A 13,644-nucleotide genomic window follows, 5' to 3' on the forward strand; every position below is an offset into this window, starting at 1 on the left:
ATGTCTTCTAGAAATATTGTTTTTTCCTTTGAAATGAATCTTAAATTGAATTAACAATAATTCGCAAATAATTCATTATTTTTTCATAATAAGGTATATTCAAATCTGCCGCTGAAAATGAACACATTGACAAAACCCTGTGTTTACCCTTTAGACAAACAATCTATTGAGCCATCTCCATTCCTGTTCCAACCTGCTTCAGATGTCACCCTGACTCCTGCAGCTCTTATCCTTTCAGTGCCTGAGTCTAAAAGATGTAATGGGGGGAGAGAGCATCAGACTGGTGTAATATTTACACATGTAATAAATCAGAATTTTAAATTAATATTCTGTGGCAAGCGATTCTTTATGCTGATTATTTTATTTGATGTTCAAAACCCCATACGGAGCAGGGGACGTCTTTACGTACCAGATGGGGAGATGGATGCAGAGGGGTGACTAGTTAACGGCAGGGTCAAGACTCAGAATTTCATTATAAGACGTGCCTTTCCCGCGTCACTGTCTCTCTGAATGTGAAATGGTGTGGCATGAACACAGGCACTACAAACATTTACAGCGTTCACTAGCTTAGACTCACATCTCGGAACTGTATGAACTGTGATTAATACATTAGCAGGGGGAGATCAGTCTCCCTGGATATCATTTAGCTAATCAGAGGGAACGAACTCAATCTCTCTATTCTTATCACCAAATACGCATAATAACAGCTCCACTCCCCAGGGTTACTGTAAAAATTCAAACTGGAGTAATAAATATAAACTCTTCATACAACCAAGGCTTAGTTCAGTGGGTGCCAACCACTGGTATTTTTGTGTACACGCTGTTGGCTTTTTGTATATAAAAGCACCTTCTCTCAAACCTCCCTCACATTTCCAGTTTCCTATTCAGGGAACACAAGCCTCAAGCAGTTTGTCTGTACAACAGATAGGTAACCAGTGCCATCTACTGGCCATTAGTGACAAAATCACCAAATAAACGTCACAAAGGCAACGTGTGAATATGTATTTGATTTTGTTGGAACAAACTAAATATAATGGAGTCAGGAACTCTGACAGGGAATATAGTAGTCTGAAAAATGACTCTAAGACATTTTTAAATTATAAAAAATTATATATATATATATGCATATATATACATATACACACACACATACACACACACATTTATATTTGTAGTATGTAATATGATGTTCTGCCACACGTGTACTTTATGTAACGGCTACCTGAATCTAATCATCACATTCTATACTTCTTTTTGTGTGGTAAGAATATGTAGACCTGTTTTGTGGCAATACACAATTCACTCTCCCATGGTGTTGTCCAATAGGTCTTTGGAAGTTACTTGTCATATCTAACCAAAGTATTAAGTTCCTTGGCTAATACTTCAAACCCCCCACCCCCACCCCAGCCCCTTATAGACAGTTCTACAGTGTGTTTCTCCAGGTTTGAAATGTTCGTTTGTTTGTTTGTTTGTTTGTTTGTTTCTGTGTTTATGGCATGGCCTCACGGAGCCTGGGCTGGCCTTGAGTCACTGTGCAGCCAGGCTTGGCCTAGTTTGACATGTTTCAGACCCCACATGTTAGTTCAATACTGTCTCGGGACGTGGTTTGTTTCAAATGCAGGTCCTTTCCACATGCTTAAGAAGACTGCTTTCCTGCCATTTGGGTGTACGAATATGTCTGTATTTTGAATATTACCCTATTATTAGATGTTCATGGTTCACAAACGTTTTCTCCAACTCTGCAGTGTTGCCTCTCACTCTGCTGTTGACTTCTTTCTGTATATCAGTTTTGAGTGTGATATTTTCTCGCTCTTCGTGCATTGCTTGGGGGTGTCTCAGCAAGAAATATTAGTACAGACCAGAGGCTAAGACACAGTCTCTGGATTTTCCTTTTGTAGTCTATCGTTTCATTTAAGTGTTTAGGTACGTTTGCTTTAAAGGGTGATATGAGAGTCTATGTCTTTCTGTTTCCTCCCACACCATTTCTCGATGAGCACGTCGTTTCCTCCAGATCTGTTCATAGAAATTCTGACAGACATAGTTGACCATGAGTGGGTTGTCCCGCTCTGTCCAATGTGCTTCACGGATTCAGTGTTGGTTCCACGTTGCTATGACTACGGTAGCTCTGCAGTGGTTTCTGAGCGCAGGTGGCTTGACACTGCCACCTTTCTTCTGCCTTTGGTTATTTGGGACTTTTGTGGCTCCGTATGAATTTCAGGATTGCCTTTTGTTTCTTTGGGAAGTGTCATTGGAGTTTTGGGCAGGATTTCATTGACTTGGTAGATCACTGTCAACAGCCTGGCCCTTTTAAAATGAGTACTATAAATAGTTCGTGAAACTATTTGAGTACTGTCTAAATGCAAGTGTGGGGACTTTCAAATGAAGCAAACTCTGAGTTGACGGCTTGCAAATAAAATCAGACTCTCTCCCATTTTTGCACAAGCTAGGCAATTGATTGACAAGTACTACTGGATACTTTGGACAATCAATTTAATGTCAGTAAACTCCTGATCGTCTTTAAATCTCATTTCCCTGCAGGATAAACTAGAGTGCCCCGTGTGTTTGCTTCTTCCCTAGTTTTGAAAGAAAGAGATGCATCCCGACATCAGCTTTTCCAGGACGCGTCTGCAGCGTCATCTGCAGACCATTTTTCTCAATGGGAAACTTTGAAAACATCTAAGATCCCTTCCGACCTGATCATGTTTCAAAGCAGTGGTTCTCAGCTTCCTGATGCTTCAAACCCTTGATACGTTTCCTCACTTTGTGGCAACCCCAACCACAAAATTATTTTGTTGCCGCTTCACAACTGTAATTTTGCTGCTGTTATGAATTGTAAATGTAAGTGTCTGATTATATAGGATATCTAATATGCGGCCCTGTGGGGGCTATCCACCCAGAGGCTGAGAACCACAGATTTAAGGTGATGTCATAGCAGAGGGTAAGAATGAGAAAGCTGAGATTTACAACAAAAGGAAACCTTCGGTATATATTGAGATACTGTGTGTTTGTATAACAAAGCATGAATGTGGTCCATCAATTTAAATATTAGCTCACGTCACAATGGCATCATGCAGTCTTGCTTTCGTCACATCAGATAAGAGTTTATCTACTGGGTGATTTAAAAATTCAGATATTATCCCCTACACTTCACCAGTACACTTGCATAGTTTAGACACAATCGGATTTCAGACCTATGGTCCAGTGAAATCATATCAGCCCTCCAATAGCATCACTCAAATTTCAGCTCTGGTGCTACACTAACCATGGCTATGTAAATGCAGTGGGCACTGAAGCTCAAGCATCTTGTCACAGGCAAGCTTGGCGATCCTTGGCCGACCTTGTATTTCGGGAGCATTGAATGTTTACTATTCGGTTTGCGTGTAGACATAATGTGTGTCCACTCTGCACCCACGTGACGTTCAAACACAGAACAGATCAAGGGGATGAGCCTATCAATGTGAGAGATAGAGAGACAAGATGCACTGATGCTGTGAGTAGATCGGGAAAACAGTGGGCAGCAGGGAGATGCAGGTGACGCCTATGCCTTTGTGAAGCAAAGGAGGAGCTACGCTGTAAACCCTGGCATCAATGAGATCCGACACTAGTGTGAATGGAGACGTGCAAACACTGGATCCTGTGAGATGTCGCTGTGCAACACAGAACTCAGTGAAGGCCAGGGTCAGGAGATAAAGCAAGGGGCTGTGGTGAAAAGCAAGACAGAATCCCAGAGGAAGCAGCGTCTGCTGAGACGTCACAGTAGGGAGGTCCCAGCAATGCCCCTGAGGTTGACTGAATACACACACAAGAGATCAACCGCTCAGGAAGGAATGTCAGGTGCGTGCCAGCCACTGAAAAGGTGTTTGCTCCCCCTCAGTCCTACACTGAGCAAGCGGTCACTGTGCAAACCCCTCCCGATGTAGCTTTATTTTAAAAATTAAACAAAAAGCCAGACACTTTAATTCTGTGTCTAATGCTTCGAAAGATAATATCGTAAATAAATATTAGTCATACTACTTTTTATTTCCTTATATATCGTCAAACCACAATAAGATAGTTTTTAATACGTGACCAAAGTGTTCAAGAGACACAAAAGAACTGCTAATTTTCCCCATTGTTTTTTCAGGAGCACGGCCTGCCTTCAGCTTGCAGTCTGCTGCGGCTGTGCCCTGCTGTAGAGACAGGTATGTTTTGCGCAGGCCTGAATTTTCCATCCACAGTTTTTCATCTCGTAAGTATAAAGCATTAAGAAACTGTTAGCTATTGCTGCGGTACTAAGAAAACAGTCAGTCTGCTTCTGAACATGTTTTACAGTTTGCCCCCGATGTCACGAGGTGCCCTTTGTCCGGCCCAGCCCAGAGCATACCTGGAAGGGGTAGTTGAACTAATATCCCACTGACTCTTGGGTCCATGTTCAGTTGATCAGTGATATCCAAAAGTTCCTCCTGAGAAACATTCTTGGGCTTCACGATGAGCTCACTGCAGATGCCTGGAGGAAAACCAAGCAGAGGAAGTCACTTGAATACCATGTGGCCTTCATTAAAGAACTCTTCTCCAGTGAGCGACTGGAAGGAAAGCCCTTTTGCAAAGTCTCTGTTCTGATCACCAGGAGGAGGGATCATGGATTCTCTCCTGATTCCTGTGCACTGTTTGGCTGCTACTCCAGGTAACAGCTTGTGCTGATTGGTGAAGCTGGCTCATAGAAGACTTGAAGAGGCCCAGGAGACCGGAAATCAGTGAGGTTTAAGATTCAGCTAAAGCAAATGTAATAAGTATACAGGCTCTTTAAATGCGAAGAGCCCTAGTGCCTCGCTCACAAAATATGAAATCACACTGAAAAAATTCCACAAGAACCCTGAAACAGTAAGATATTCACCCGAGCTTTAGTGATTGAATAATTGAATATCTCTAATAATAACAATCCGTGCTATGTGAATGGTGCTTATTGGCTAACCGTCTCTCATAATTATGTAATCTTATGTGATGTCTTAATCAGGGTTTCTATTCCTTCACATAACATCATGACCAAGAAGCAAGTTGGGGAAGAAAAGGTTTATTTAGCTTACACTTCATCACCAAAGGAAGTCAGGACTGGAACTCACACACAGGGCAGGAACCTGAAGCTAATGCAGAGGCCATGGAGGGATGCTGCTTACTGGCTTGCTTCCCCTGGCTTGCTCAGCTTTCTTATAGAACCCAGGACTACCAGCCCACGGATGGCACCACCCACAATGGGCCCTCCCACCCTTGATCACTAATTGACAAAAGGCTGGGCAGCTGGATCTCATGGAGGCATTTCCTTGAGGGAGGCTCCTTTCTCTGATAACTCCAGCTTGTGTAAAGAAGACATACAAAACCAGCCAGCACGTGTGGTAACGGAAACGTTTAGTGACAATTACAGCTGACACACACACCTACCTACAGCAGAAGCGGCTCTGATCTTATTCCTGACGTAGGTGTGGCTTGCTGGGTTATCTCCCACTAAAATGATACTGAGGTGAGGCCTCCTGTTCCCAAGAGCAAGCCACGATTCCACACCTTGCTGTAGTTCTCTCCGGATCTGTTTGGCCATTTCAGTTCCTGAGATGATAACGGCTTCGTGTCTGTGGGAAGCAAAACACTACATATAACACTAAGAAGCCAATAAGAAACACTCGACTGAAGAAATGTAAGGTACGGGAAGATTCAAAACAACCGTGGAGCCTGCTAAGATGACTGGGCAGTTAAGAGAACCCGTTACTCTTGCAGAGAAAGGATCAGATCCAGTTCTCAGCACACACGTGGTGGCTCACAACTGACTGTAACCTGTAAGTGACCTCCACAAGCACTGGTACACAGCCATGCATGTAGGCAGAGACACATAAAACAAAACTAAATATTCAAAAACTACTGTGAGTGTCTAAAATTTGACTTTTCTGACTACCCCTGACCTTCACTTTCAGGTTCATAAATAGTACTAATGAGCTCTGGGAAGGATTATAATTCCTTTGTACTTCTATCTTTTAATCTGCCCCCTCTAAACTAAATGGGCTCGTGCCCCACCAAATTTATGCTGAAATTCTAAGCACCACTGTTCTAAGATTAGGAGGATGATCTTTGAGAGGGGCTCGGTGTAGGGGGTCACTGCGAACACCATAGCCAACAGAGTAACGGTCCACGGGAGCAAGAACGAAGTCTTGTTCAGCATGACTCGGTAGACGGTGCTGGTTCACACTTTGAAAGCCTGGAATTGGGCAGTTTATTTTAGGCATATGTAAGTGCAGGACAACTTTATAAAACAATGTTTTCTTATGATAATTAACTCAATCCCATGTATACAACAAAACTTAAGGTGTGATTATAATTAAACTCTTTTCAAAGTACATGTGACCTCTTCCACAAAGATGGGCTTTATTGATTGACAGGTGACACCTCCAAGGTCTTGTTGGGAATCAGTTCTAGTGCTTTGTCTTGATTTGACCCCCAAATCTGGAATCTGCAATCTGTATGTCCAGATGCTGAAGGTCCCTGTCCCCAGTTGGATTTTGATTGATCAATAAAGAACCAACAGCCAATGGCTGGGCAGAGAGAGAGGGAATAGGACAGACTGTGCTGGAAAAGAACAGGAGGGACTAACAGCTGAAATATAGGTACGAGAAGAAAATTGTCCCCCAGAATGGCTGCACAGAGGGGTCTTGGGCAGCAAAGATAAGTTGGCCACCCAGAAGGAGACAGGGCAACAAGATAAAAGCTGGATTTAAGAGGTATTAAGTCAGGATAGCCAGGGGGAGAATGGGCCATCTTTGGGGAGGTTTAGAAGTGCCCAGCCATTGAGCTAGTGGTAAAGGCATAACAAAATTAGCTGGTGTGTGTGTGTGTGTGTGTGTGTGTGTGTGTGTGTGTGTGTGTCTTTCATTTGTGAATCCATCGAGCTATTGGGCTGGTGCAGTGCACACTCGACCCACCAGGAGCCAAAGCGGTTAACTAATCCACAGCTGCAGGGTCTTGGGGAGGATCTGGTATAGTCTTGGTCACACGGATAGTGATTAAGCACCTCTGCTCCCGTTTGTAAAGAACATGTGACATTTCCTATAAAGACGGGTTCTATCGCTGAGAAACAGTGCTCAAGCTAAGGGTGTAGGGAGGATAACTGAGATAAACATACGAGTCTGGGAGCCCACTATGGCCTGGCCATAGAGATAGATAGTACAGGGATCACCGGGCTTAACCACACCCATTCCCAGCCTTCTGGGAAGAAAGCAGGCTATGCATCCCTTCCTTTGAAGGAACAACCCTGCATATCTATCATTTCTGGCTTCCCAAATGCTAACCTGTGAGCACATGAACCTCTTGCCCTCACAGGTTAGACCGTGAGGCAGAGCCTTTGTAAATGAGTTCAATGCCCTTACGAGTCCTTCCAGAGGCTCCCATTCACCTTCTTATGCATTAGCACATGGAAAAATTACTTCATGGTGACACAATGAGGAGAAAGGACAGTGCCTTCGTGGGTTTGTGTTTGTTTCATATATTCTAGGCATTAGTCCTATATCTGAAGTGTAGTTGGGTTTGCCCATTCTGCAAGCTCCCTCTTCCCTCTGGTTATTGCTTCCCTGACTATGTACAGGTGTTTCAGACAATCCCATCTGTCAGGATTGTTCCCACTGTCCTTGGGGCCTTTCTGGAACATTCTGATCTATCTCTGTATCTTTTGCTTTTAAGGACCTTTTAAACATTTTTTGAGAATTTCATGCATGAATATTGTATTTGCATCATTTCTACCCCAGTCCCTCCCCACTCCAGCTCCTCTCATGCTCCCTCACTCTCTCTCAAATTCATAGCTTCTTCTTTAATTATTAGTGTTTCACACACACTCACACACACACACACAAACACACATATACATACAATATATATCATATACATAAACACAACTTACAGAGTCTATTTAGTGTTGTGTATTTAGGACTGACCACTTGACGTTGGGTAATCTACAAGGGGGACAATCCCTAGAGAAGACTGATTTTCCTTCTCCTAGGAATTAGCAATTGCCTTCCTCTAGGACTTGTGAAAGTCTACCATCCACACTGGCATGTCAACTGTGATTGTCATTGTGCAGTCTTATTTAGGTGATGTGAATTACCACAGAAACAGGAAATGTAGCAAAGGATCATGGGGAGGGAAAGGGACACAGTGTGGCACAGACTCTATGAGGGAGACATTAGAAAAACAGGAGGGCTCTTAACTTGGGGGAACAGAGGAAGGCAACCAGAAGGAAAGAGAGGGAATGGGTTAGAAACTTAAGGATAAATATTTTCTGTTTAACTGAAAACGTATACTATATATGCACACATAAATAATTTAAATGAAGTTACACCACTTAGGGTGATAAGGCCTTCCCCTCAAAGCCATACACTATCCAACAAAAACCCTAGTACCAGACATGCAAATCCTCCCTTCAAGAACAGCACAGGCTGTTTCTGTTGCCCATTTCTGTCTATTGGAACTTGAAGGTAAGAATCTGTTGCTGAAGACATCATCTACTTTGGCCCAGGACTCAAAGGAATTGAACTAGAACTGATCTAGGAGACTCTTAAATATCATATGCACTTCTCTACAGCAAAGAGAAAGGCTTTCTCACCCCAAGGTCTTTGATCATTTTTGTTTTGATTTTTGTCCTGGATGAGAAATGTGGACCTAGTTTTATTTTTCTACATGTGGAAACCTAGGTTTCCCACCACTAGGCTGACTCTTCTAGAGTGTTTGTTTTTGATGGTAGTCCCTGCACGGATGTGTGTCTCCTGTTTTATTTTGCTGGTCTATGGATCTGTGATTGTGCCTGCCTGGGCTGCATTGTTTTAGTTATTAGAGCTCTGTAATATAATTTGAGGTGAGGTGAAGATGATGTCTTTATGCAGGAAGGCAGGTACAGGATAGAATGAGGCCTGCCATTGGACGAGAAGGAAGGATGGGCGGGAACAAAGTTTTAGAAAGAGGAGAAGGAGCCAGAGTGAGAGGCGGAGCTGGGAGAACATGGCGGCAGATGTTAAGCTTCTTCTCTGCACATAGATCCAAGTTCTTATGAATATTCTTAAGGGACGGGTGTGTACAGGATTTTGTGCTGTCTAGATGGGCGAATTATATCTTAACAATTAGATCAGAGGTTATTGTGTGATGTGTTCTTTCATGTGGCGACTTAATTGAGTTCAAGAGAAGGTGCGGTGGCAGGACGCACCAAGCCCGACACAGAATTGGGATGTGTGTGCCTGGCATGGTAACGACCGGCCAAGGGAACTGTGAGTGAAATCGGCGGGGCAAGGCGCCACACTGAAGCAGCTCGCATACCTGCCCGGTAAGAGAATACTTGGGGGCAGCATGGAACCACCAAGATAAGGATGCCCCCGCAGTGCCATGCAGGGGGAGGGGTGTGGGCGCTAGCGCAGAATAGAAGGTTACCAGTTTTTTTAATGTTTACCACAACAGTGAAATATTGTAATGTCTCCGGCACTGCTCTTTGGAATAAGAATTGCTTGTGCTATTCAGGGCCTGGTGCTTCCATATGCATTTACAGTGGTTTGATAATTCAGTGAAGACATTAAGCTATTGAAGGGCAGATTGTTTCGGCTACTGATTTCTAACTGCTTTCACAACATTAATTCTGCTCACATATGACCCTGGGAGAGTTTTCTGTCTTCCAATGTCTTTAAATTCTTTCTTCGGTGTTTCCATGTTTCATCTGGAGGTCTTACACTTCAGGATTTTTTAAAATTTATTTCGAGACTTATAAAAAATACTATTGTAAATTTGATTTTTTTTCTGATCTCTGTTTTTGGCTGGTTGACTACTGATATGCAGAGAAGCTTCTGATTTTTCAACACTGATTTTGTACTCTATTGGTTTGCTAAAAATATATATCAGTAGTAATAGTTTCTGGTGTAAAGCTTAGGGTCTTTTGAGTATAAAATATTTGCAAATTGGATAATATGATTTCTTCCTTCCCCATTTCTGTCCCTCTATCTCTGCCCTATTGCCCCAGCTAAGGTTCAGAGCACTGTAATGAGTGAGAGTTGAAAGAACAGATACTCTTGTCTTACTCAATGTTTTATAAGACCAGTGGTCTCTTCCACATTCATTTGAAACCTATGGTTTTGAAATGTGTAATCTTTGCCATGTAAAGGTAGATTCTCTTTATTTCATTCATAGCTTTATCATGGAGGAAAATCAAAATGGATTTCTCTGCCTTAATTAAAATGATCATGTGATTCCCCCTCTTAAGGATGAGCACAGCCTTACAGACACTATCATGTCTATCGGTTATGGAGCATTGAACCAAACATGCTTCCCTGGAATGAAACCGGTTTGGTCTGGATGTGATTTTAATGTGCTCTCGAACTCATTTTACCTGAAATCTTTCTGAGAGAGTTTGTCTTTGTGCATCAGGGAACCTGATCTACAGTTTCCGTCTTCGTGTCGCTGTTCCCGTGAGCACCTTTGGCTTCGTGGATGAATTTGGCTGTGTTCTCTCTTGTGTAACATTAGCATTAGCTCTCCCCTAAGGGTTTGGCAGAATTCTGCCCTGGGTCTACCTGGTCCTGAGCTTTTTGGGGGAGACTGTTTATCGCTGCTTCAATCTCATTGGTCCCTACGGTTCTGTTTAACATGTTTCTCCTTGATTTGACTTTGGTAGAACACAGGTGTCTAGGAATCCATACATTTCTTCTGCATTTTCCAGTTGTTTGGAATATGATGTGAGGTACCTTGACATTTACAGTCCCCTCCCCTTTCATCTCCCTTGTTATTAATTTCGGTCGTCTTCCTTGCTCCCCTTTGGTAGTTCTGCTAAGGTTTTTCAGCTGGTCCCGCCTTTCACTCCTTCAGTTTCCAGTTACCATTGTTCCTTCGTACGTATTGCCTTTTGAGTTTGGATTGTTGTTTTTCTAAGCTCTTGAGGTGTATTGTTGTATTGTTTACTTGAGGTCATCTTGATGTTTTAATCCAAACATTTACAGTTACAAATTTCTCCTAAGAATGGCGTCAGCTCTATCCTAAGGTTTCTGGTAAGCTGTTCCCTCTATTGACTATAAATGTATTGGTTTACTGCCAGGCACCATCTTCCATCAATTGATCCTCACAGCCATGTATAATAGTGCAGTTCAGTTTGGTTACTACACATTAGCATTGTATAGCAAGATGAGGTAGTCTCCCATTCTTGTTCTTAAGATCAAGGCTGCTTTGGCTATTCAAGGTCTTTCAGGTCCTACTTAGACTTTAGGAATTTCTCCTTTTAGGAAAATTGCCTTTAGTATTTTGGCAGGATTCGTATTGACTGTAGGTAATTGCAGATAGTGTTGCCATTTTAATATTAATTTTTCAGACCATAGATGTAAATTTAGAATTTTGGGGTGACTTGTGTTGACTCTATAGGTCATTGCAGATAGTGTGGGCATTTCTATCAATATTAATTTTTCAGATCATTGGTGTAAATTTAAAATGTTATCAGGAATTGTGTTTGCTCTGTAGATAACTACAGACAGTGTGAGCCTTTGAATGTTGTTTGTAGACGATGAATATGAGAGATTTTCCACAGTTTTTCTCCAAACTTTTTCATCAATGTTTTGAGTCTTCAGTGTGCCGCCCTCTTGCCTCTTTGTTAAATTCCATGCTATTGTTGGATAAAGATACTTTCCTATTTTAGGAAAGTCATTCATTATCCGTATATAAAAATGCTACTGATTTCTGGGTGCTGACTGTGTTACCTTCTGAATTCATGCACCAGGTTTTCAAGATTTTTACATGGAAGTCCATGTATCTGTCTCTGCCATTTTGTATGTCATTAATGTATGCCTCTACACACACACACACACACACACACACACACACACACACACTCACACACACACACTTACATAGGAGAATTGATCCTTTCTAATTTGAACTTCCCCCCCTTTACTTGACCTCACTCTGGCTTAGATTCCAATGCTATATTAAAAAGAAGTGGCCAGGGTAGATGTCCTAGCCTTATTTCTGATTTTAGAGGGATACCGTTTAGGTTTTTAGCATTAATCTGTGGGTTATGAAAACAAAGTCAATGTGCTGAGATACTTCCTTTCTATGTCTAATTTATTGAATTCATATAAACACTCAATTTTTAAAATGACTTATCTGCATCGAATGAGACAATCATAATTTCTGGCCTCCACTGTATTCATGTAGAGTGTCACATGACTTTTTTTTTTGCTTATGCGCTGAATCGTTTTGCAACTCAGGCCAATTATTTATGCAATTTACGCAATCCTTTTGATGTCTGATTGAATTGTTTGCTGCTGTTTCACCGAGTACTTTTGCGTCTGTGTTCATTAAGGACCCTGGTTTGTTTCCTCGCGGTGTTCTTGTCTGGTTGTGGTGTCAGACTAATGCTGGGTTTATATGCATTTGACGTGAACTTGAAACTACCTCCTCCTCTTCTACTCTTCGGAAGGAGTTAACAGTGTGGGATCGCTGCCCAAAAGATTGACATGGTCAATCAGGTCCCTACATTGTTTGTTGTTATTGAACAAATGTAGTATTTATTCCAATTCTGGATTCATCAATGCTGTTCACATTTTGTATTTCTTCACAATATAGTCTTGGTGGCTTATGGTTCTAGAAATTTCCCAGTTTCTTCCCGATTATCTGATCTGTTACAATGGAACAATTCCCAGGAGTCTCTTAGCATCCTTCCTGTAGTATATTTGAATTAGAACTTTAAATTTTATTTCTATTTGTGAAAATTTCAATTTCACCCAATTAATTATTGATACTTAACCTCAACAAAACTATTGATACCTCGTTTCAACAAACCAATAACAACACAAAGCAATAAAATTTTATACAGGTTACTCTTTTAAGTATTTGGGTTCTAGCCTGTGCATTTGAGAAGTATTCTGTTGCTGATGGATGGAATGTTCTATATGCTGTGAGCTTAATTTACTTTAAGGTGTTATCCAAACCACTACAGTCCCTTCTGTTTCAGTGTTGGCAACATATATTGTATCTCCTTGAAAAATTGACACAATTATTATGCAATGGCCTTCTTTGTCTCTTTAATAGTTTGTTTTTAAAAAAAAAAAAACCTAAAAGTCTATTTTTTGTACATACAGTCATGTTATTACTGCATGGAATGTTTTTTCCTGTATTACTTTCAGCAAATATGGTATCCCATAATTGAGTCTCTTAAAAGCAGAATCAAGTTAGAGCTTGTTTTAATTTATCCACAAATGCACTCCGTGCCTTTTAATTAGTTAATGCCTTTTAATGCGTAGTCAATATGCAATGACCGTGAAAACGTAAGGGTTTGCTACTGTCACGTTGTTCCTGGTTTCACATGGATCCTTCAGTCCTTTCTTCCCCCTTACTCATTTTTGCCCATAGCTTCATGGAGAGTTCCTTTGAATGGAATGACTTGTGGAAGGTCTTTGGCCTTCCTGGATTTCTTTCCTCATGTAAGGAGTTTTCTCTCATTTATTTAAGGTTTCTGCTCCTTTCATTTTCTGTTCTGAGATTTCCATAATTTATACTTTGGTTCACTTAGGGAGTCCTGTATGTATGGGACCGTAAGGTTGAAAATTCTTTTTTCATTTTCTCTTTTGTGGCTCTAGTGTGGTAAATCTTTGAGCTCACTGAATGTTTTTG

The 13,644-nt window shown here is 41.5% G+C and overlaps 1 protein-coding gene across 2 annotated transcripts in view; it reads right to left on the reverse strand.

Moving 5' to 3' along the window:
- Positions 1 to 13,644, reverse strand: part of Mthfd2l (methylenetetrahydrofolate dehydrogenase (NADP+ dependent) 2-like) — an 80,236-nt gene that overhangs the window by 57,687 nt on the left and 8,905 nt on the right. For both annotated transcript variants that reach the window (XM_087582936.1, NM_001107211.2), the window contains 2 exon segments: positions 5,416 to 5,600; positions 4,364 to 4,486 (listed from right to left, as the gene is read on the reverse strand). In XM_087582936.1, coding sequence (XP_087439062.1) covers positions 4,364 to 4,486; positions 5,416 to 5,569 — 277 coding nt within the window. In that variant the 5' untranslated portion in view covers positions 5,570 to 5,600.

The sequence above is a fragment of the Rattus norvegicus genome, chromosome 14 (assembly GCF_021556685.1).
Source record: "Rattus norvegicus strain SHRSP/BbbUtx chromosome 14, alternate assembly SHRSP_T2T, whole genome shotgun sequence".
In the NCBI taxonomy this organism is placed as follows: Eukaryota; Metazoa; Chordata; class Mammalia; order Rodentia; family Muridae; genus Rattus; species Rattus norvegicus.